A 23,944-nucleotide genomic window follows, 5' to 3' on the forward strand; every position below is an offset into this window, starting at 1 on the left:
CACACCTCTAGTTCACCGCTGCTTTGGATTCGAGGTTGTTCTCGTTACAAACTGTAGTATTTTCTTTTTCAGAACGACCCGCATCCGTTTCTGGAAGCGAAAGCGAGACCCATATTATCGACGCGCTGTTGGGTGACATTCGAAGCGGTTTTCCTCAAAGGCTGCAAGGCGACGGCGCGGGGGGCAGCTTCAGGGTGCGAAAGGTGAAGAAGACCACCTTGGACAGCGGACCCGAACTGTCTCGCATGAATAGTTTGAACAGTAGCGTTCCGTCCGAAGACGAACCCTCTTTGAGCGGAAGTTTCAATTCGCCGCGAGTCGTGCGTCGCAGAATCGGTTCCATCACCGCCAACGCCGACGTCGACAATTTCGAATCGCCAGACGTGACGCCTAACGGCAGTTTGAGGAAACGCCGAAGTCGCGTCTCTTCCGAGGACCACGACGACAATCTGATCGACTATTTGAAGCAAACTGCCGAAATGCAGGAGCTAAATACGGGTGGCAGGGATCGGAGGTCGTGGAGTAGCAGCGCGGACGGTGGTTCTCTGGAGAGATCCCTGTTGCGACGGTCCAGCAATAACAGACGAAGGAGAACGCCCGATCAACTGATGTTGGGTAACGAGGGCCTGTACGAAAGGGAGCGGTCGGCGTCGCCGTGCGTCTATCAAGAAATCCACAAGATGCCGACTAACGCGGAGAAGAACAACGCGAATACGGAAACCTCGGATTCGTCGGCGGTTCCGGGTAAACCCAAACAATGGAGACGTCAAATTGAAGAGTGGCTCAACGAGAACGAAAGGGACGAAAACCAGAGCCGACGCGTCTCGCGCGAGTTGAGAAATTCGCGACGTTATCTCGATCGAAATCGGGACGGGTTCGATTCGTCTCCCATCAACGAAGTGAACGAATCCCTCATTCGATCCAGGAACAATTCAACCACCGTAAACGATAATCATCAGCCGGGGGTGACGGCCAATTCTGGCCAGGACGAATCGGACGTCAATAACGTGGAGCCCACGAAACCCGAATCGGACATATCGCTCGTCAAACAGAAAAGCTTCGAGGGCAACTTGTCCGAAACTTCTTCTCAGCCTACGTCTTCCACTCCCGTCATCAAAGACAAATCCAGGTGGAGGAAGAGCACTTTGAACGTGGCCAACAGCACGGAATCGGTGGACGAAGACTCGCGAAGACGATCCCGTAATCGACGCAACGGCGTCAGTTCCTTGGACGCCAAATCCAACGCCAGCGACGCGTCCTTCCATTCGAACGGCGTGGGAAGCTCGTCGCAAGAGAGGAGCACGGACGAGGCCACCAACCATCACTTGCAGCTACTCACGGAAGAAGTTGAAGCCACGGAGAAGAATAAACCGAGACCAGATTGTAAGCCAGTCACGGACAAAAATTCCTCTTCTTTGGATCAACGTGACAAAATGAGCGAAGAGAAGGTGTCCAATTTGAGCGTGGCGATGGAGACGGATGGGTCCTCCAGATCCCCCAAGAGGAGAAATTCCAAAGATTATTGCGAAGAGAGTGATCCGCCGGTTCCCGTCCACGAAATAGATAGATCGGTCCATCGCTCGCTAAGGTACAATAAATATTTGAAATCCAACGACGAAAATCCCGTCAGCCCTTCACCGACTCCGCCCAAGGTCGTTCCGGTGACGGATAACAAACGCGAGGAGGGTGGGCCTTTCGATAGATTCTCCATCATCAGAAAAACAACCAGACTGCGAAACCGAAAGAACGTATCCAACACCGAGGACTCCAGCGAAGAGGCTTCGGATATGACGAATGAAAAATCGACGGACGAATCCGTCAAAGATACTCGAACGGACGGCAGGAGGAAGTCCATCAAAAACGCCGAGAATGTGGCGGAAAGCGCGAAACAACCCGATGGCGAGATAAAGAAGAAAACCTCCTTGAGGGCGAAACTGGCCAAGCGTCTTCATTCCTTGACGGAAAATCTGAAATCGGCGACCAAAGGTCAAGAAACATCGGCAGTCAAAAATATCCCCGATACCAAAGACAAGATCTTAGTGGATTACGACACGGAGGACAATTTGGTCAACGAAACTATGCCCTTAGACCCCGTTCTCAGTGATTCCACCGATTCGCCCAACACGACTGATATTCCCAAGGCCGAATTGGCTCCGAAGGTTTTAGTCGATCCCATTATGAGCAGAAACAGTTTCCGCGGTAAAATCGCGGCGTCTTCCCCCAGTCTCAAGAAACGCTCGAGAGACGAGGACGACACCCAGAGTACGCGAAACGGCGGACTTGTTTACGACCAAGAAGAGCCCATGGAGGGCGTTAGCTTTGACGCCAGAAATAGCCGGAAACGTCATTCGGTCGACGAAACTCCCACAATCGTTCGCGCGTCACCAGCCAGGGCGTCCGTCAGCGTGGTACGCGGCAGACCGACTACCATGATTCCGAGCCCGGTGTCTGCCAGAAGGCGACCCCTGATGGCTAGCGCCTTAACCAAAGAACTTCAATCCGTTCAGAGCAAAATGAACTTGGCGAATCGAACGCCCCAAAACGCTACCGTCGACAACGTGGGTTCTGGAAACGAGAACTCGGACGGATTTCCCGAGCCAATAACCAGGAACATTCGAGCCAGGAAATCTTCGATCCCGGAAAGAATCGATTCGCGTTCTACTTCGCCTTCGGCCAAAAATCGGCAACAGCAACAAGAACGCAACGCGCTGAGACGCGCGGCATCCAGCGGGTCGGCCGCTTCGCGTAGCAGTTTGAGAAGCTCTAAAAGTAGTTTGTCCGCGGGAAGTAACGAAGGGCCTAAACCGAAAACGAGGGTTAACGACAAGACGCGATCATCCATCAAGCCGAGGGAGACGCCATCCCGAGACGCCGGTGTCAAATTGAACGGTTTCGGGGGCTCCAACAACTTGAACGGCGAAGAGACCGTCGCCAAAAATAGGACGAACAATCTCAACGTCGTCTCCAAATCAGTTACGGCGGGCTCTCGCTCCGCCCCCATTCCAAGGACGATTTCCCGATTACCAACTAGGGAAAACAGCCCGAAAAGCGGCGGCAACGGAGTCGTAAATAACTCGGCGAGTAGGGTTAGGAAAAATATCCCCGCCGATACCAATAATAAATTACCCCTCCGACCTCTGAACAACCCCGCAGTCAGGCGAAACGACAGCCTCGGCACCGCTAAAATGGCGCCCACGCAAACCCCCTCCTCCAACAATAACGCCAATGGTAGAGGGGCCGGCTTCGGATTCATGAGGGCCACTTCCGCTTCGGCAGCCAAACTTTCGCCCAACAAGCCTTTGGACGAAATTCAAAAAGTACGAGTTCGAGCCATGAATATCACCAATCATCCATCCAAAACCAGATCCACCAATATTAGTCCGCGCGTTGGCGGCTTTTAATTGTCTTTGAGGACGCGTAACCGTAGGCTCGTTTCAAACGAACCAAAATTCGTGGCTTCTTTAGAAAGCGCTTGTTTTCAAATAACACGCAAACGGGTTTATTGTAGAATTTTTATTTCATGAAATGGGCATTTTAACCCAATTTGTGCCATAAAAATTGAGTGTGTTTACTCTAATCGACCCTCTCTGAATCTGAATATCCCCCCCCCCCCTCTCTCTTTTAAAAATTCGCAATTTTAATTTTTGCCATTGAATAATCTTTTTCTTGTTACAACTTCAATTTTGTAACGTTGTTATTACCTTACCTGACTGAAGGGACCAATTTTTTAAATAAATATATATATATATATATATTTGTGTAAAATGGGCCAAAATATAGCGTTTTTTAATAGTTTTTAAAAGTTTTACTAACATATGTTCATATGTTTTAATGTTTTCTTTTTGATTTTTACATTTATCGGACTTTTTTTTAAACTTTTGTTTTTGTGTAATACGTCAAGCCTATACATATTTCCCATATAGGCGCAATTTATATTTTCGATTTACAATAAAACAAGATGCAATTTTTATAACAAAATACAGGGCCAATCTTAGGCGTTGCCTATTTCTAATATAGTCTGTGAAAAAACTAACCAAATGAAACGTTTTTAATATTAACATTTATTAATATGGCAATAAAATTATTTAGGTATTGTTACAACAGAACTTGTTTCTTTACTTCCAGACAAAACATCTTCGTTCTTTATAAAATCTTCCTATTATTTAAAAAAAAAATTAATCACAGTTGATATTTATAATTACGGAAAATTATGAGCTTACCTCATTATATATAACTTTAATTATCAAGGAACAACTGGGACAAGTTGCAACATCTTCCCCATTTTCTAAATCTTCCTGAAAAGGAAAGTGGCTTTTCAGCATTACTCAAATTACTTTACAGACACAAAAGAATTGGTTACGTAAAGAACGTATTTATGTTACTGAGAATGAACGACAGGGCGTAGGAACGTTCTAGAAGTTGGAGGGGGCAAAGAAAAACCAAAAGGGGTCTGGAGAATGGTTTTTAATTTTTAATGGAGTGTAGCTTCTCCGAATGCACGTGTACATTTTACTACTATGTAAATTGGCGGGAAAAGACTAATTTAAACACAGTTGAGGTTCTATAAGTTTTTTATGATTTTAAAATGATAATTTGAGCCTTTTGAAGATTTCAACCGACGAAAAAGTTGGAGGGGGCAATAACATTAGTTGCCCCTTACAGCAAAATTCTAGGGAGGGGCATTGCCCCCCTTACCCCCCCCCCCCTGCATGATGAACGAGTCTACCTGGAAGGTCCTCTAGCTTGATCGTGTAGATATAAAGGAAATAGGAATTGTCATTTATTAATGAGACTATATTTTTTACTCCCCCCCACCCCACCCCACCCCCCTACGCGGCGAAAAGTGTTTTGCTGTATGAAATGTTTTTGGTTGGTCGGTTACCAGATTCACTGGCTAGCCACAAAAGCCAACTACAATCCATACTCAAGTCCACTAGGTTCGTAATTCACTTTGTTAACGTAATATTTTCCTTAATTTTAATTTTTTTAAATGCAAAAGCGACACGAATAGACCCATGTTGAAAGTTGGGGGGCCGAAAATTAACACTTTTACCTGGCAACTCTGCATTTGGACGGAACATCCGTTTCCTTACTTCCGCCTGTATATTTCAATGGCGGTCACGTGGTTCAAAACGTCACAAACAGGATGTTCCGTCCACAGGTCTCACTTAAGCCTCGTCTGCGGCCCCTCTTTTGTTATGGGTCTATTAGAGCGTCAACGCAAAAATCTCGGCGAACAATTTTATCTCGACGCCAAAATTATTCGTTAGGCCTAACACGAATTATCCCGTCAACGTTCACATTCGCGGAGTTTTTGCCGTTTTACAAGGACCATATAAATAGCAGCTTGCACATCCAGACTCTATGAACTAATAGTTCCTAGCGATTCACCGAATGGGTTTTACTGAAGCGACTATAGGGAATAGCATATGTAACATAATTACATGTACCTTTATTCCATACAAAAATCTTCACGAAATTTTGACTTATGATATACATGTCTTAACGTTGGAATTCAACGGAAGCCCGAGCGTAAAAGATGTCTGCTGAATAGCGACCGCCATGCATTAAAGGGAATATAACCCGCAAAGCCATCTTTACGGAAGACCCCTTCAATTTTTAAAATTTCCTTGTACAGTGGCGCCAAACCCTTTCAAAGCCAAAGGCAAGAGTGGCCAGAACTGTAAACGTTGGTGTTCCACACTAAATACCTGAGGTTATATTCCCTTTAATTGGTGAAGAATTTCACTATAAGTTGCAATGGACTGCTCACATATAGGGCACTCTGAATGTTTATTAGTTTTACCATATGTAACATAATTACTCATAAGTATGCCTCTATATAACATCTATGTATTAAAAATTTCAATGAGACCTTGTTTCACAGCCACCAAAGAAATCACGAACGAACTACGCCCAAAACCGGTTTAACTCCCTTCCCTCTCCGCCAGACCTGGTTTTGATGACGAAAAAGCCGTCATCGATTGGAAAGTGACGTCAATTACGTCATATCCTGTGAACAAGGTCTCATTGAGAAGACGCTCTTTTTGGCACACTTATGAGTAATTATGTTACATATGGTTTTACTGATATCGGCAGATTTCCGAGGATTGCCAGAGTTCCTACACAGTACTGATGAGCCCCAAAAGGGCGAAACCGGTCTACTGTTGGAATCTCTAGCCTAAATTTTGACTTTTGATATATGTATTTAAGCCAATGGAAAACCTCTAATTTTTGGTGTCGGAATTTTAGTCAGCCCCTTGGCCCAATGTAGCTTTATTGAAATTCATAAACTCGCTCGGTTTGTGCGGATGAAGTTAAATAATGAGTAATTTAGAAAAAGAAAGGTTGGGGTAAATGACCAATACGGTTCGGTTCGGTTCAGTGCTTTTCCGAAAATGGAACAAGTCGCCGAAGTGGAATATTCCACCAGCGTTATTAAAACAAATACCAAGCCTAGAAAAGTTAGGCCAAAGCTCAAAAGATACCCTAGAAAAGCTCAACCTGAATTTCAACAATTTTTTTCAATAAACCTGTTTTTTTTATTTGACAATGCAAATTTCATTTGGAAAACTTAATTAATTTGAAAAAACTTGCATTAACAGCACTTGACACTATCTTGGATTAATAATATTATTAATATTATTAATCCAAGACACTATATTGTTGTTCATTTTAGCTCCTAAGCCTTGGTTGTTCAAAGAGATTTGTTTACTAAAATAATGGCCGTCGATTTATAAGTGTAGAGCTAATTGTACGACGGTATAATCTGCATTTGAGATTCGATGACGTCAAATATTACGTAGGGTACGGATGACGCAATATCTGTGAACAAACCATTCGTGAAGAAATAGAGCTAGTGGCATACTTATAAGTAATTATATTACACATGGGAATAGGTTGGAAGTACCGTTGCATCAGAAAAGCTAAAAAATAAGAATGTAATAGTCTCTACTCTCCGCTGCACAGAGATGACGCTTAGGCCCCTCTTTTTGAGCGGAACTCCAGTGCCATGGCAGTCAATTATGAAACCGGACTCCCAAACCATTCCCCACTCCTGTAGGCTATATTTATCCAAGGATCATAAATAAGGTTATTTAGGATCCTTGATTTATCCAAAGCTTTGTACGTTCCTCTCTCGCGTGGCGTCATCTAGTATCGATACTCAGAACGTTACCTTTTATTTCTAATTAGTATTTAATAAATTATAAATAGAAAAATAACTGGTAGATTATCAATTTTTTTACCACAAATAGTATAAAACTTATTTTAGGCTTACGTCCTTACGATTTTCAGTCTGGCGCGTATCGGGTGTTTGTAAGTACTTGCTGAGGGGGGGGGGGGGGCAAAATAACGATAATGAACTTTGTGTAAACGGATCGACTCGTACTTTTTCAATAGATGTCGCCACTATGGCACGCCATCCTGGTCAAAATTAAGTTGAAATATAGGGTGATGGTTGGAAATATAGGGTGATGTTTTGGAAATATAAGGTGATCTTTTGGAAATATAGGATGATGGTTTGGAAATATAAGGCGATCTTTTGGAAATATAGGGTGATGGTTTGGAAATATAGGGTGATTGTTTGTAAATATAGGGTGATTGTTTGTAAATATAGGGTGATGGTTTGGAAATATAGGGTGATTGTTTGTAAATATAAGGCGATCTTTTGGAAATATAGGGTGATCCTTTTTGAATATATAGGGTTATCTTTAGGAAAAATAGACCCTCGTCCATTATAGACCTATCTTTTCTCGAAACACCAGGAGGGTCGCATTCCCCGATTTCATGATAAGTGAGCGGTAGCACTGCAAATAATAGTTTTAAAGCAAAATCGAGAGATGGCGATAGCGTCGCTATTTTAAAATCACTTTGCATAAGCAGCCGATGCCGGGGATGGTGACGTCAGTGGGAACCCGGAAGCTCAGATTTCCTCATTTAAATCAATGCTGTAATATTGTCTCACCTTATATTTCCAAAACATCACCCTATATTTCCAAACCATCGCCCTATATTTCCAAACCATCGCCCTATATTTCCAAACCATCACCCTATATTTCCAAACCATCACCCTATATTTTCAAAAGATCACCCTATATTTTCAAAAGATCTCCCTATATTTTCAAAAGAGCACCTTATATTTTCAAAAGATCACCCTATATTTCCAAAACATCACCCTATATTTCCAAACCATCACCCTATATTTCCAAAAGATCACCTTATATTTCCAAAACATCACCTTATATTTTCAAAAGATCACCCTATATTTTCAAAAGAGCACCTTATATTTTCAAAAGATCACCCTATATTTCCTAAAGATAACCCTATATATTCAAAAAGGATCACCCTATATTTCCAAAAGATCGCCTTATATTTACAAACAATCACCCTATATTTCCAAACCATCACCCAATATTTCCAAACCATCACCCTATATTTCAACTTAATTTTGACCAGGATGGCGTGCCATACGCCACTGTGTTAAAACATATTGCGCAATATTTCCATGACGACTGAAAGTGTACAACATGCCTGATGACAAGGCCTAGACCAATACTCACTTTTGTTATCACAAATTTGTCTCCACAAGGGCAAGGATAGGTATAAGTTTCCGTTTCCTCGTCATATTCAAAATCTTCTATTTCGACTTCGTCGTGATAAACAGACATGATGGAAATTTAAAGATTACTCACTCATTAAAATCGATTACAAGGCCGAGAAACACGAAGAACTTGCCTTCCTAAAAAACTAAGAAGCCATTTTGAATCCCAAAGATAAACTGCCAAACATTTCTATGGAAGCGGCACAAAATAACTATCAAAGTTGGCTATGCCAGCGTCTGCTACATTAATTGATGAACTACCGTCTGCTCGGTTTTGTAGAAATTGTAGATATGCAGGTTTGTGGTAAATATAACTTATTAAATAAGTTAACTTATATTAGCCTTTCGTATCGTCAATGTCACTCAAATCAAAATTTCAAAACGGTGAAACGTTTTAAAAGGTTATTTTCCACTGTATTATTTGGTAGTACCTTAGCAACTGCATTGTATTTGAAAAGAAGGAGGCAAAATCAGCTTGAAACTACATTTAAGGACTGTGAATTGCTTAAATTAGACCAGCATTATGCTAAGCCCAATATGTTTTATCGTTTTAAAGAGTTTATATTACCCGATTTTGTGATAAAAGAAATTAAAGAAATAGAAAACTTTCAAGTCAATGAAAATGACGTTTATGTTGTGTCATTTCCTAAAACTGGTAAAGCAACATAATATATACATTTATGAAAATTATGGTAGATTTATATTTTAGCTATTTTTTTTAGGTACAACATGGGTTCAAGAGATTGTATATCTAATTACTACCAACTTGGATTTTGAGAAAGCGAAGCAAATTGGAATAGAAACTAGATTTCCTTATTTGGAGTTTATTTATCCTGGTCTAAAACATGTTCGAAGCATGGAGCCTCCAAGATTAATAAAGAGCCACCTTCCATATAGCCTTTTACCTTTGGAAATTGAAAGCAAGACACCCAAAGTTAGATCAACATAATTTCTAAAATATTCACAACTCTAAAATAGTAACTCTTCAGATTATCTACGTAATGAGGAATCCGAAAGATACTTTAGTATCATTCTATTACTTCGTTTCAAGTTTAACGGCAACGAATTATTCTGGCACATTTGAGGATTTTTTCAATTCCTTTTTGAATGAAAAAATCCCCTATGGTCCCTTGGACAAGCATTTTCTTCAATTTTGGGATCGTAGAATGAAAGAGAATATTCTAATTGTTATGTATGAGGATCTACACAAGGTAAATTTTATAATTATTTTAGTTCTTTGGCAAATTTAATTATATGTTTTTGCTTTAGGATTTACCAGGTTCAATTTCAAAAATTGCCAACTTTTTGGGCTATCATTTATCACAAGAAGATGTAACCAGTATAGCTAGTCATTGCCATTTTAGCAAAATGGCTTTAAATAGTAGCGTTAACTATGAGTATTGGGAAGATCTCGGGATACGAAAAAAGAATGCAGAACCTTTTATGAGAAAAGGTAGCTAAATTCTCTGTAGGACAATTTGTTTATTTTCAGTTTATTTTATTATTATTGTAGGAATTGTTGGAGACTGGACAAACTATTTTAGTCCTGAGATGAACTCTAATATGGATCATTGGATCGAAGGGAAACTACTGCCATCGGGAATTAAATTCATTTATTCTGATAAAGATTTGAAAAAATAATGTTGCAATGTTAAAATACAAAACTAAGCCATTGTTTATTCAGCTACGCTGAATGTCTCTAGTTCAAATAAAATTACTATTGTTTTTTAGATAATTATATCTAATTAGTGAAATATCCAATAAGTGTAGACCATGATCGTCTCTAAAATTATAAGCTTTAATATTTTTAAGCAGCTGATTCCTTAAAGTGTTATCGGATGTACCTATTATACTTTAACAATTTCATTTTATTGTAAGTTAAATTATATACTTTCTGACCTATTACAACTGTATGTGGCTTTTTATAAAAAGAATGTCACTATTTTACAAAAGTCTTTGCACCGAAACGGTTTCAAAATATTGTACCATTTAATATTTTGGAATAATGAAGATTTTCTTCAATTTTTTGTTCGCTTTTATTTTCCTGTGGCTTTATTTAGAAACTACCAATGGAAAGGGAATCGAAGAAGTTATGTGTTGTAAGTGTTGATAATTCAAATATTGCAGTATTTTGTTTTTGTTGTCAGCCAGCAGGGTTGGAAAAAATCCGGATTTTTTATAAAATCTTTAGACCAGTGGATAAATATGGTTATAAGTATATCATTTGACATTAATCTCAACATATTATTGAAATATCTAAACAAACTAGTTTGCTCTTTAATATTTATATATCAGCAACCAAAACAGTCTGTGACATCATATCACGAACTACTGTTTTCATATCCTAATAGACGATTTCTCTGTAAAAATCCAAAGGTAGACAGACTTCGCCCTTTAGTTGCTCATCAGTCCTGAGAAGGAATTCTGGCTTTACTAGGATTTATCTAGTTTTCTTATAACATTTAATATACTCCAAATCCCGAGTAAGGGCAGAAATCCTTAACCAGACTGAGGAGCTCCAAAAGGGAGAAAACGGTCTACTGTTTTGAGGTTTGAAAAACATCCGGAATTTTGAAGTGACTTTATCCGTGTAAATCCGGGTGGTTTAAGCCGGAGTGGATAGTTCACTGGCAACCCTTTCGGGCCGGAGACCTTAGACACCAAATATTGCAGTATTGGTTTATTTGTGAAATGTTTCAGCCAGTAATGGAAAAGGCAGAACAAAAATTATGAGTTGTTTAAAGAATTTGCCATCGATGGTAATTAAGTTTATTATAGAGTTTCAGTTGAAAAACATGATGATATTTCGTATTTTTAGATAAAACGTTCCTTCATGGAATGTCGAAAAAACACTGTACCCAAAGGAGGGGACAATGACGAGAAATTTAGACAAGCTGCGTGTAAGGATAAATCTGTTTTCAGCAAAATGCAAACATGTATGGGTGCAAAGACAAAAGCGATGGTAAATAACGTTCCTGACAGAGTTTTAAATGTATCTCAAAACGCAGGTTTTTCACGCCTTTCAAAAGTTTGAGCCATTTCTCTTATTATTTGTATTGCGATTTTTTTACAGGGTTCAAAAGCCATGTCGTCAGCCGACCAAAAAAAGTTGGAAAATGTTGCAGTATGTTTTCATTCGTAATTTATTTTTAACAAGTCAGTCCAGCCGTAATAGTAGTAGTTTCACATCAGCCAAATGTAATTAATTTCACAAATTTAAGGGCCCCAATGGGTATCGCGATCGAGATAAAATTTAATCACCCATTATTGGACGTATCGTTTATATTTGTGGCCTCAGTTGTCGCTGATAAATCAAGGGCTCAAAGTTACGGGCCCCCGAAGGCCCAAACGGGTATCACGTCTGAGAGAGTTTTTCATACCCCATTAATGGACGTATCGTTGATATTTGTCACCTCAGTCAATAAAGATCTTCCTTGCCTCAGTGGTTGTGAGAAATCAAAGGCCAAAATTTATGGACCACGAGGGCCCCAATGGGTATCGTGATCAAGAGAAAATTTCATACGTCATGAATCCAGTAGCGTAGCCACGATTTTGTTTCAGGGGGGGGGGGGGCACACCATTGGAAAAAAGGAAAAAAATAAAAATATTTGTACGTACGACCATACGTTTCGAGGGGGGGCATGTGCCCCCTGTGCCCCCCCTGGCTACGCCACTGCATGAATCGTCGTACGTTTTTAAATTTAAATGAAAATTACCCAAACTGAATTGTTTTACATACCTGGTTTTAGAAATAGGGTAGCGAAACGCGTTAGTTTACATTATTTTTGTCTCAAACCGAAATTTTCGAGATACCTGGTGAGTCATCGACAGCGCGTCCGAACCCGGAAGGAAGGTACAGTCATTCATATTTCAAAGCCAAAAAATGGCATTTATTTATGGCAATGGTACTGTGGCCAACATGGTACTTTAGCATGGAGGGGTTAGAAAAAAAAGGGGCGCAAAATCCCCACCTAATTAATTTAAGTTTACGCGATTTTTTGAGCTGACAGAGTGGAGACAGATAAGTATTTGGTATTATGAAAAAGGAAGGAGATTGATAGGTTGCCACACTAAATAGTTAGGCGAGTGCCGAAATGTCGCAAAATCCCCCTTAACTCGTTTAAAATGACGGGACTGCGTTTGAACGGTAGAGATGATCCAGATAAATGTCATTAAAAAGGAACGACATTGAATAGTGGTTCTGAGAAATAGTTATTAGAGTGTGTAAAAAATAACTGAAACTTCAGGAGGGGTAAAATTAAAAGCTCTGCCAAATTGTAATTAAATAGTAGCGAGTAGCCTTTTAGCATTTTGAAAAAGAATGAAGTAGGACTACTACTATACTTCAAAGAAACCAATAGTTCCACTTCAAATATATATATTTCTATGCTTAACTAAAAATTCGAAATCTAAAACTGCTTTATATTTTAGAAATGCATCGAAGGAGCACTGAAGTAGGAACTGAAAGTAAAACCAGAAACACATCAAATGATAGTTCATTATGTACTGTGTTGACTAAGTTCCATTCTATTAAACGATGTAACAAATAATTTCTTTTCTTGATAAATCGAGTAGCATTCTAGTATCTTTTCGAGTAGACGTAAGAAAAAAATGATAATTTTCAATCATTAAAAATCTAAGAAAAGCGAACCTTGATTACGACCTTGATCGAAGGAGAGCCTCCATCTCAAAGTTGCCAGATACCAAGCTCCGATTTGGATCGTAAACCAAAAAAAAAGCATTGCAGGCGTAAAAACAAATCGGTTAAGCCATTAAAAAATAATATTTAAAGCGGAACATATCACAAAGAAAGTGTTTTACTCTTGTTCCACGGGGAGATTAACATAATTTTTTACACGAATTTTTTTTATTGTAGGATCTAACTTTTTGCATACGATTCCGCCATATCGTACCACCGGTCGGTCGGTCGGTCTAGTAAGTGTTATCGTAGAAAGTTCAAGACGATTGAGATTATACATCTGGCAACTCTGCTTTATCTAGACCTTCCTCGGACCTCTCCTCCCTTGTTTTCGCGAGTTTTTGATTGGCGCTTCAGATTGTGTAACCAACAGATTGTCCCGTGTGCTAGTCGTGGAAATTAAACTGTCGCGATAGTCCAGCGGCTGTCCCGTCGTGAAATTTTTTTATTAGGTAAAAAGTTTTAAGCATGGCACCCGGTAATTCTAGCTACGAAGTTCCCGACATCGACAGACTGTTTAAGATCGACCCTTATTTACAAAGTCACGAATTAGAAATAAAATCCAGGTAAATATTAAATATTAGAACATAGGCTTATGAATCCATTTTACCAAAGCTGGGTGATGTGACATTTAGCCTTGGAAAAATTTAACCTTCAAATCCAATGATAAAATGCGCGTCTTTGATATTTCAACAAGCTGTTTTCTATTAAAGGTATCGCAGTTTTAAGCAGCTCCTGGATAAAATTAACTCCAACGAAGGTGGTTTAGACAAATTTGGTCGTAGTTACCGAACATTTGGTATTCATTGTCGCGAAGACAATAGTATATACGGCCATGAATGGGCACCCGGTGCTTTAGGGTTATATTTGAAAGGAGATTTTAGTAAGCTCAGACAATTTATCACCTTCTACCCTTTCTCGTAATTGAAACTTATGATTGTCTTCCAGATAACTGGGAACAAAGGACACATCCTTTTAAGAAATTAGAGTATGGGAAATGGGAAATAAATATTCCACCAAATCAAGATGGTTCATGCGCAATTCCTCACGGCAGCAAAATTAAGGTTTTCACCTCCCTGTATTCAAATTGCATCTAAATTTTAAGCAATTGAATGTATTTTTTAAATGCATTTTAGCTTGGAGTATTAACGCACGATGGTGATATTATTGACCGGCTAAGTCCTTGGGCAAATTATGTAGTTAAACCTGATGAAAAGGCAAGAGTAGCTTATGAACAAGTTTTTTGGAACCCACCAGACAATGAAGTAATTTCTTTACTTTATTACTTAAGAACATAACTATTGGTTTAATATATTGTTGTGATTCTTAGAGGTACAAGTTCAGGCACAACCGACCAGCCAGGCCAAAAAGTTTAAGAATTTACGAATGTCATGTTGGTATTGCTTCTGAAGAATATAAAGTTGCATCATATTCTGACTTTGCCAAAAATGTCATACCAAGAATTGTTAGGCAGGGTAATTTAATTGAAAAAAGCTCTTGTTGAATGTAAAAAATAGCGTAATACAATTATTACTCTTACAGGGTACAACACTTTGCAAATCATGGCCATTATGGAACACGCCTATTACGGAAGTTTTGGCTATCAAGTTACCAGTTTTTTTGCAGCCTCTAGGTTTCAATCTTTTACTTCAGTTACTATCTTTTGCCTCAGAATTGCCTAATTTAGCTGATATTCGGGATTAATTTTAGTCGTTTCGGAACTCCAGAAGAGCTGAAAGAGTTAATTGACACAGCCCATGCAAATGGACTTTATGTATTGCTAGACGTGGTCCACAGTCACGCCTCTAAAAACGTTCTCGATGGTTTGAATCAGTTTGATGGAACAAATTCTTGCTTCTTTCACGATGGTGGTCGTGGAGAACATTCCTTGTGGGACAGTAGACTCTTTGATTTTACTCAGTAATTATTTTAACCTAGTTATATTTAAAACATTCTTAGCTACTTCTACATTTTTTTTTTCAAATTATTCTTTTAGGTACGAAGTTTTAAGGTTTTTGTTATCAAATTTGTGTTGGTACATTGACATTTATGGTTTCGATGGGTTTCGTTTCGACGGAGTTACTTCCATGCTTTATTTCACTCATGGTATCGGCCATGGATTCAGTGGAGATTACAATGAATATTTTGGTTTCAACACAGACATTGAATCTTTGGCCTATCTAATGTTGGCCAATCATATGCTCCACGAACTTTACCCTGAAATTACCACGATAGCAGAGGTATGATGTTTGTAATATCTAGAACTCTTATTATGAAAAGCGTTAATTGTAATTATAATGATGCAGGATGTGTCTGGGATGCCCGCTTTATGCCGTCCAGTGAATGAAGGAGGAGGAGGGTTTGATTATCGATTAGGCATGGCACTTCCTGATAAGTGGATTGAGCTGCTTAAGGAAAGTAGGGACGAAGATTGGAACATTGGCAATGTCATTCACACATTGACAAATAGAAGGTGGATGGAAAAAACGGTTGCATATGCTGAGTCCCACGATCAAGTATGCCTGGAGATATCATTATAAATATTTGGTTTTCATATTTTGCATTTTTTAAAGGCTTTAGTAGGAGATAAAACCTTAGCATTTTGGTTAATGGATAAAGAAATGTACACACATATGTCGTTACTCTCTGACCCTTCAGCCATTATTGACAGGGGCATTTCTCTGCACAAAATAATTCGTCTATTAACTTGCGGCTTGGGTGGTGAAGCCTGGCTCAATTTTATTGGTAAATTCAACTAATTTGATTTCAAAAATTGTAATTCATAAATTTAATACATTTTTTTATTAAAAAGGGAACGAATTTGGCCACCCTGAGTGGTTAGATTTCCCCCGAATTGGTAACAACGAAAGTTATCACTATGCTAGGAGACAATGGAGTCTTATCAAAGATGATCTGCTCAAATACAAGTTTCTTAACAACTTTGACGGAGCCATGAACCATCTAGAAGAAAAATATGGCTGGTTAGCTGCGCCTCAAGTAAGTTTTATATACATAAAGGTTTATCTTAAGAAACTCGTTCAATTTACAATAACCCTTTGTGTATAGGGTTACGTAAGCTGGAAACACGAAGATGACAAAGTTATTGTGTTTGAGAGGTCCAATTTGGTTTTTGCCTTTAATTTTCATCCAAATAAGAGTTTTCCTGACTACAAAATAGGTGTTCAAAATGCTGGAAAGTATCCTTTTAATTGAATATACTGGTAGTTTCGACTTTTTAAATATATTCCTTAATAATAATTTTAAGATATAAAATAGTTTTAAATTCTGATAGTGAAGAATTTGGTGGCCATAAACGAATAGATAAAAATACAGAGTTTTTCACTTTTCCCGAACCTTACGCTGGTAGACACAACTCGATGATGGTAGGTTTCTTTACTAAAATCATTTTTCTTAAATTAGTTAAAATTCTTATATGATATATATTTTCTTTTTAGGTCTATCTTCCATCTAGAATGGCATTTGTTTTAGCGCCCGCTGAATAAGTACAAAAGTTTATAACGTTCCTCATAGACATGCCCTCTCCTGTATAACTAAATGTGCCATAAAATCATGAGGGAAAAAATAAAAGGCATATTAATAATACAGCGCTAGATAGATTTATCTTGCTTTTTTAAAAAGCCTGTAGCTTATTGTGTTTTTACTGGTGCCAAATACATCTTGCCCAAGGCTCGTTTTTGTTCATTTCTTTTACCTTTAATTTACTTTATACATAGTTCTAACACAAAATATTTTTAATTTAACATTCCTTAATTGAAACTTACGTAAATAATGACAAGAAATATTTTTATTTTTGGAGAAATTTTGAGAATCCCCTCCATTTCCTAAAAAAATCAGTTCTCAGTGAAACCTGGTAGCTAAAACTTTTGAGAGACGTTCGATATTACTTAAAAATTTATATAGGAAAATGTATTAAAGTGTTGCTATAGTTGTTTCATTTTTGTTTTTCTTATAATAAAATTTATGAAACGTTTTCTGTGGAATTTCTTCATTTTTCAGTATCCCTCATTGATGAATATTTTTATCATATTGTGGCCTTGATAGATAAGCTGGTTAAGTGTGATAAGAACTTATCCCTTTAATTTAATTGGTCTACAAATGGGCGTCAAATTTTCCCCCAAAAGTTCCTTAAGCAATGGATTGGTAAATAAAATTTAGCATTTGTTTAGCACACAATTTTACAAGCATTAATTCGAATCAAGCTAATTGATACCCGAAAATTATAATATTTAATACTTTTTTGAAGAGTCTAAAAGCCGATGAGTTTTTTTGAAGAGTAAACGCCGATGAGTTTATCAGTTATAAATTGGATTCATCCTCACTGTTAGAGAGAAAATGAACACTCCTGAAAAAAATGCGGCTCTTTTTAGCAATGTCAGCCGAAAGCTTTTGGTAAACCAAATATATGATATAATTTTAACACATTAATTTAACTTTGACAAAATTTTAGGAATCGAAAAAAGATATTTTAAACGACTTGGAGAAGATTTTAGACGCGTCGTTCAAGTCCGTTTTGACAGCGAATTCCCAAGTTCCTAAAGATAAAATCGCAATTTCTGAACCTAGAACTCAGTACGTATATTCCGATTTTTCCTGTTATTCCAAAAAATATCCGTCCAAACTAATTATTTTTTCATTTTAAAGGAGTACAAAACTCAAACAAGAACTTCCAGTTAAGGTTTTCGTTGCGCAAAACTCCGTTTTAACGTAAATATATTTTACTATATCCGCAATTTAATTTAAACTATTAAATTTTGATAAGATAATATTATTTATTAGAGATTTGTGGAACATTCCTCATATAGATTCCGCGTATAACATTTGCACCGCTTTATTTATTCTTCTACTGGCATACGCAACCTTACTTTACATTGCCGATAGCAAAAGGTAATATGAAAAAAGCGCCAAATTCAAAGTAACAACTATCACATGGCCAACAGGAACGTAGTGTGGTAACTGCTATATAATGTTTTCAGATACGACGAAGATATCGAATTTTTAATATGGATTGTAAAAGATGCTGGAATTTGGGTCTCGATCTGGTTGTTTATGAAATTGTCGTCGATAATGATATTTTTCCCATTATTTCGTTGTTGGGCTATTCAAAGGATGCCATCACCTAAAATAAGTAAACTCGTTAAACATTTCCCAAATTTTCGTCTCGTAATAATTGGTTATATCGTAAATTCTAGGCTTTTTCGATCATTTTTTCGCTATTCTTTTAATTACGTACTTCTCGTTGTTAACGTACCTGCCTGCTTTGAAAGTGTTGCAGTCCGATTTAAGCCCTGTTGTCTCATTCTTCATCGTTGTCGAACAAGTAAGAGTTTTTTTATAAACCCAACGAAACAAAGAATTAAATGTTTTATATTAAAAGACAAGGATTGCTATGAAAGTGTACGCTTTTGTTCGAGAAAATGTTCCTAGAGTGTTAAAATTCAAGCCTCACAAAGGTACGTTTTGATCAAGAGTTTTGCGGGAATACAGCTTTTAGTAATTTTGACGCCCCGAGACGGTTTCAATGCCGTATGGCATCGAGAAAGTAATTCCTAAAATTGATGGAGTCTTCCGTAAAGAATGTATTGGAAGTTATATTCCCTTTAAGCTCAATTGCTGATATAATAATCTCAACTCCTGCAGCAAAAAGAGCCTATTCTGTAGAAACTAGAATTTATAGACATATTTTTTACTCTCCAGATGATGACAACAAGAATAATAAACAATGCCCGTGTCCAGAGTTCAATAAATTTCTTTATTTCCTCTTTGTACCAACTATTGTTTATCGTGACGAATATCCTCGGTGAGACGATTTCTGTTTTATTATAATAACAAGCGATAAACGATTGTCTCTTTTGCAGAACAAAGAAAATTCGTTGGGAATATGTCGCTTGGTGTTTCATCCAAGTCCTTTCCACAATTACTTTGACTTTCATTTGCTTTCGGAGGTTCGTTGTCGAAATATTTCATAATGTCGGTCAAGAACCTTTCTCGCCAACCAGTTTCATTTTAACCATGTCTGGAGCCATCGTGGTCGGAGCCTTGAGGTTGGTTAAATTTAAAGCTTTTTCCATTTGACTGTTCTTGAGCTCCGATAAAAATTTCATGTTCCATTTGCGTGCTCAGATCTGCTTCGATTTATAAATTCGTTTTCCATTTATTGCTCTCGAGCGTTCTGATATCGCTGGAAACCTATCTGCCGATTTTGACAGATCAACATATCATGTTTTACGTATTCCAACGTGCTTGGAGCAATTTTTGTGTGTTCCAACGGGCTCGAATCATTTTTTTTTGCGTATTCCTTTTCAATTCGGGAATAAAGCGTTCTCATCCTCGAAATATTTATCTCTCAATCAGAGTGAGATCAATTCGTCCAGGGACGAATTCGGAGAGTCAAATGGACAACGCTATTATAATTAAATAAACTTTTGAATATATGTGAAATTTTGTCTTGAAAGTATGTTCGCGGGGTTTTACGGTCTGTTACACTGTTGGATGAATGCTTACGCCGAGATGTTGACTTTCGCTGACCGCCTTTTCTATAAGGTAAGTCTATTGACCCTGATCATTAGTAAAATCAAGCCAGTGTTCCGGAATAAATAAATTTCAAATTTATAACCAGGATTGGTGGAATTGTACCACATTTGCAAAGTACTACAGAACCTGGAACATGGTGATCCACGACTGGCTTTACTCCTACATTTACCGCGATCTTTATGTGGTAAATTGGTTTATAAAAAGAGGCTTTAATATGACCATGAATTTATTCATATTCAATCATATGAATAAATTCATGATATGACTAATAATTCATATTCAACCATATGAATAAATTCATGATATGACTAATAATTCATATTCAGCCATATGAATAAATTCATGATATGACTAATAATTCATTTTATTTGGCTCAGTTGTTGGGCTATCGGCAGACACCAGCCATGGTGGGCGTCTTTTTGTTCTCCGCCATCATCCACGAGTACATTTTGGTGCTTACATTGAAATATTTGTACCCAGTTCTATTCTTTATGTTCCTGTTCTTTGGAGGTGAGGATTGTTTTGTGACTAAAGTTGTCGGTTTAGTGCTGATCAATTTTACAAGTAAAAAGTATGACACATCCCAGTCCACAGCGCATTTGTTTTTAATGATAGTCTGTTTCGCCAATAGCAATATAAATCACAACAGACTGAAAACAATTCTCTAAAAGTGATAATAGTCATCGGGACTGTCAAGTAAGCCTTTCTGAAGGAAATGCTAAAGCCTATTTAAAAATTAAAAGTTTACAAAAGTAAAAACAAGGCTTAATTTGAAAAAATAATGGTAAATTATTAAATCTGAACAACCAAGATTACGAGTTTGCTGTTCCAAAACTTTCGATTACCTACTTCCATTAACAGACATCGATTATCGTCATACTTACGTTATTATAATGCTTATGTATTTACAAAAAAATCTTGTGTACTTCATAGTAATTGTGGTGTTCCTGACTCGAAGAAAAACGTCGTCCGTATGGAATATTTTCCTCTGGTTAAGTCTATTCCAGGGATGGGGAATTTTAATCGTTCTGTACAGTATGGAATGGTATTCCAGAAAGAATTGTCCCAACATGGTAGGTTAACTCATTTTTTGGGAGGGTTTTCCAGTTTTTGTACAATTTAAGCTGTCTAGCCTCCTTTCCCCAATAGTTCCATACAATATTTTTGACTTTTAGTACGAAGTAGTTGCGAATGCTTTGAAAACTGACTTTGAGATCTTTCAGGGATTTCAAAATGGATATTTCAACATGCCACGTTCTTGGACTTGTAAAGTTTTACATATACCCTTTTTTATAGTCAATAATTAATAAAAGACGTATCAAACATTATATTTCAATTAATTTGAATATGACTCATTTAATAAACACAATTATTTTATTAACTACAAATATGTACATGAGGATGATGCTATCCTCTTATCTCCGAATTTTATTTAGGTGGATCATCTAATTCGTCTAAGAACTTTTCTTGTTTTATTGCAAGAATGGAATATCCATCTACGTTAGTAATTAAAGAAATTTGCAATTATAAACTGAAACGCAATGAAAATCGCGCCTTATTTCCAAAAGGATACAGATTCCTAGGACAGCAGCTCCAAGAAGAACTCCAGTTAATCCATTTCTGAATTTCGTTTTCTTTAAGTCTTGCACTCTTTTGGAGTTGAGCTTTTCTATTTTCTTCATATAATGGAGATGCGCTGGATCTAATTTTTTGAAATCGCTCTCAGATGCTAATTTTTGCATGCGATCATCGGAAGCCGCCATGTCGGCTACTGAAGTAACTGTAGTAAAAATCTGACGCAATAGGTCACAGATCCTAGATGGCTCTGTAATTTCTATAGGAGAAGAAATAGAGATATAAAATAAGTAGAGGCCCAATGAAAACTGAGGGTTTGTTCCGCTTTGCTATCCCCCTTCGCGAGCGATGCGTTATAGGGAAGAAAATACGTGGCGCCACAAACGGTCATCTATGAAACTTAACTCCCTTTACGGCAACCAGAATGTAAACAACGTCGATATTTCGAGAGAAAAAACGTAAATTTACCTCTAATTTTCAAGATTAAATACAACTATCAATTGTAATAATATATTTATGATAGATTGGCAATTCATACAAAATTGTTCTTGGAAAAGGATTATTGTGGTAAGTTTTCTTCGAACCGCTTCTTTTGACTATCGTTGTGTATCTGCTAATTTTTCCTAATCTTATATTTACAAGTATCCCATGGCGACTTTCCAACAAAGGTGTTTTCTCAAGAAATCGTATGCTTTCGGAGAATAACAATGAACTGTCAGGGCAAAGCTTCGTAGTAACTGAGGGTATTGCTGTTTTTATTCTTCAATCCAGTTTGGTGTTAAAATTTAAACAGTTCTATTGAAGTTGGACCAAATCTTTTGTCTAAATTCAATAAAAGCTTTCGTTTTCTCATTTCATGAAGAGTTTTTTAAAGATGAATCATCTTCAATCTCGTCCATTTCAGTAGATTCAAAATCCATCCATACTGAGTACAAATAACATTAATCACGGAATACTAATTATTAGGGCAACTATTTTCTTCTGTATATTCTTTATCTGGGGATGACACTTCTAACTCGACAGTGTCGAGACCATAGAACATTTCATATTGGACGTCCGAAGATGTTTTTGGGAGTTTTAATGTTTCCGTGCAACAGTAGGTGCTAGATGTATATTATTAATCTCGAGTGTCTCCGAACTGACCAAACCCTTAAAATTGTATACTTTTCTCCCGGTTTTGTTGAATCTCAAGGGAAAATCCAATTTGTAACTTCAAAAGCTTCAACTATTTTCAGATTTATTTAAATTTACATGATTACTATCATTAAATTATTATAATTCATTCAAAATTGTATGTAAAAAAAAAGTAATATTTCAAAATTCAATTTTTTTTACTTTATTTACGATAATAAAGCCTATTACAAGTTGAAGAAACTTCCTAAGAGCCTAAAAAGTTTGGCTTTCAAAAGCTGTAGTTAGTTTCTCATGCCTATTTCTAGTTCCTCCAGAACGGTTTAGTGGCGCTACGTACTTCTTCCCTATAACGCATGGCACGGGGACTCTGGGAGGGGGAGAATTGGGGAAATATCCATAACAGAAAGAAGCTCTTTTTCCCCCTGGCTTAAGCTTCTATTTATTTTCTATCTCTATGGGAGAAGCTTTTAACGGCATCTTACGAAGTGTCGTCTGCTGTTACTGAAACGGATCGGCCGGAATCGGCGATCTTTAATTTTGAGCATAGTTTTATCATATTTTATTGAAGTATAGAGGTTAAATTATGAGTTATCAACTATATAGAAACACCACCCTTGGTCATACATTGCAAGAAAGTTTGGATGAATTAGTTTTGGTAAGTTTTTTGGCCATTTTTAATTTTTAGGTACAAGGTTTAGGCCCATCATGGGCCCATCAGTGAAGTTTTGAACTGTGATAAATTTAATTGACCGAGGTTTTCATTGTTTTCGAAGGGATCCCAAATAAGTCCGCAACTTGCGTTGAAAGTTCTTCTTCAGTTTGATAAATCCATTAACAATGCTTTGGCTAACAAAGTAAAAACTAGGTTAACATTTAAGGTATGTATAGATACAAATTTTCAGTTTTAATGTTGTTACAGAATTTTAACTTAACAAACTTTAGATTTATCTGCATTTGGTAGATGTTAATAAGTTTACTTTCATTTATTAGGCTGGACACTTGAATACGTATAGATTCTGTGATAATGTTTGGACATTTGTTCTTCGTGATGTTGATTTTAGAGAAGTTCATGAATTGGTTAAAGTAGATAAAATGAAAATTGTAGCTTGTGATGGAAAAGGTATGATTCAGTCATTGATATGTTGATCTCAAAATTGATCTAATTAAATTATAATTTTAGGCTCAAATCCCAAAGACGACAAAGATTAATTTCTGTCTGAAGTCATTTTGTATTTTTTATTGTATTTATGTGAAAAATATGACTTTCCCCTTAATGTTATTCAGATCGAATTCCATTTTTAAGCGAACCAAAATTTTGTAAATTGTTTCTTTAATGAAAGTAATCATTTAAATTCGTCTTTTTATTCCTACATGCATTCATG

At 37.3% G+C, this 23,944-nt stretch overlaps 7 protein-coding genes across 12 annotated transcripts in view; 5 read left to right on the forward strand and 2 right to left on the reverse strand.

The window, feature by feature from the left end:
• form3 (FH2 domain-containing protein formin 3) overlaps positions 1 to 4,053 on the forward strand; it is a 35,138-nt gene extending 31,085 nt beyond the window's left edge. For both annotated transcript variants that reach the window (XM_090156753.1, XM_090156754.1), the window contains exon 16: positions 73 to 4,053. In XM_090156753.1, coding sequence (XP_090012879.1) covers positions 73 to 3,401 — 3,329 coding nt within the window. In that variant the 3' untranslated portion in view covers positions 3,402 to 4,053. The remainder of the gene's footprint in view (positions 1 to 72) is intronic.
• Dph3 (Diphthamide biosynthesis 3) lies at positions 4,051 to 8,700 on the reverse strand. Its single transcript, XM_090156760.1, has 3 exons — positions 8,562 to 8,700; positions 4,221 to 4,295; positions 4,051 to 4,156 (listed from the first exon to the last, which is right to left on the reverse strand). Exons 1-3 carry the CDS (start codon positions 8,667 to 8,669, stop codon positions 4,082 to 4,084), a joined length of 258 nt encoding a protein of 85 aa, XP_090012886.1. The 5' UTR covers positions 8,670 to 8,700; the 3' UTR covers positions 4,051 to 4,081.
• A 17-nt stretch (positions 8,701 to 8,717) lies between these two features.
• LOC149932058 (sulfotransferase 1E1-like) lies at positions 8,718 to 10,337 on the forward strand. Of its 5 annotated transcripts, none has more exons than XM_090156756.1 (6): positions 8,718 to 8,906; positions 9,004 to 9,257; positions 9,325 to 9,536; positions 9,592 to 9,813; positions 9,872 to 10,055; positions 10,116 to 10,337. In XM_090156756.1, exons 1-6 carry the CDS (start codon positions 8,830 to 8,832, stop codon positions 10,241 to 10,243), a joined length of 1,077 nt encoding a protein of 358 aa, XP_090012882.1. In that variant the 5' UTR covers positions 8,718 to 8,829; the 3' UTR covers positions 10,244 to 10,337. The 5 variants fall into 5 exon arrangements, with proteins under 5 accessions (XP_090012882.1, XP_090012883.1, XP_090012881.1 ...); XM_090156757.1 differs by having other exon boundaries at positions 9,031 to 9,257; XM_090156758.1 differs by having other exon boundaries at positions 8,830 to 8,899.
• A 3,273-nt stretch (positions 10,338 to 13,610) lies between these two features.
• AGBE (1,4-alpha-glucan-branching enzyme) lies at positions 13,611 to 17,292 on the forward strand. The gene is made up of 14 exons (XM_090155437.1): positions 13,611 to 13,867; positions 14,015 to 14,184; positions 14,250 to 14,365; positions 14,438 to 14,566; positions 14,632 to 14,776; positions 14,844 to 14,934; positions 15,012 to 15,221; positions 15,298 to 15,541; positions 15,608 to 15,817; positions 15,875 to 16,046; positions 16,114 to 16,298; positions 16,368 to 16,498; positions 16,567 to 16,684; positions 16,757 to 17,292. Exons 1-14 carry the CDS (start codon positions 13,770 to 13,772, stop codon positions 16,802 to 16,804), a joined length of 2,067 nt encoding a protein of 688 aa, XP_090011563.1. The 5' UTR covers positions 13,611 to 13,769; the 3' UTR covers positions 16,805 to 17,292.
• Positions 17,293 to 17,515: 223 nt separating this feature from the next.
• Positions 17,516 to 21,213, forward strand: LOC149932060 (sterol O-acyltransferase 1-like). The gene is made up of 14 exons (XM_090155736.1): positions 17,516 to 17,711; positions 17,770 to 17,891; positions 17,964 to 18,026; positions 18,099 to 18,206; positions 18,296 to 18,447; positions 18,512 to 18,639; positions 18,697 to 18,772; positions 19,017 to 19,119; positions 19,178 to 19,363; positions 19,775 to 19,862; positions 19,939 to 20,037; positions 20,231 to 20,363; positions 20,787 to 20,926; positions 21,077 to 21,213. Exons 1-14 carry the CDS (start codon positions 17,655 to 17,657, stop codon positions 21,158 to 21,160), a joined length of 1,539 nt encoding a protein of 512 aa, XP_090011862.1. The 5' UTR covers positions 17,516 to 17,654; the 3' UTR covers positions 21,161 to 21,213.
• Ccdc56 (Coiled-coil domain containing 56) lies at positions 21,209 to 21,694 on the reverse strand. Its single transcript, XM_090155737.1, has 2 exons — positions 21,427 to 21,694; positions 21,209 to 21,349 (listed from the first exon to the last, which is right to left on the reverse strand). Exons 1-2 carry the CDS (start codon positions 21,614 to 21,616, stop codon positions 21,282 to 21,284), a joined length of 258 nt encoding a protein of 85 aa, XP_090011863.1. The 5' UTR covers positions 21,617 to 21,694; the 3' UTR covers positions 21,209 to 21,281.
• A 1,314-nt stretch (positions 21,695 to 23,008) lies between these two features.
• Positions 23,009 to 23,914, forward strand: TfIIA-S (general transcription factor IIA subunit 2). The gene is made up of 4 exons (XM_090155148.1): positions 23,009 to 23,217; positions 23,336 to 23,440; positions 23,553 to 23,682; positions 23,743 to 23,914. The coding sequence occupies exons 1-4, from the start codon at positions 23,146 to 23,148 to the stop codon at positions 23,769 to 23,771; spliced, it is 336 nt and encodes a 111-aa protein (XP_090011274.1). The 5' UTR covers positions 23,009 to 23,145; the 3' UTR covers positions 23,772 to 23,914.
• The last annotated feature ends 30 nt before the right edge of the window (positions 23,915 to 23,944 follow it).

Source organism: Leiobunum rupestre, chromosome 8 (assembly GCF_980474605.1).
Source record: "Leiobunum rupestre chromosome 8, qqLeiRupe1.1.hap1, whole genome shotgun sequence".
In the NCBI taxonomy this organism is placed as follows: Eukaryota; Metazoa; Arthropoda; class Arachnida; order Opiliones; family Sclerosomatidae; genus Leiobunum; species Leiobunum rupestre.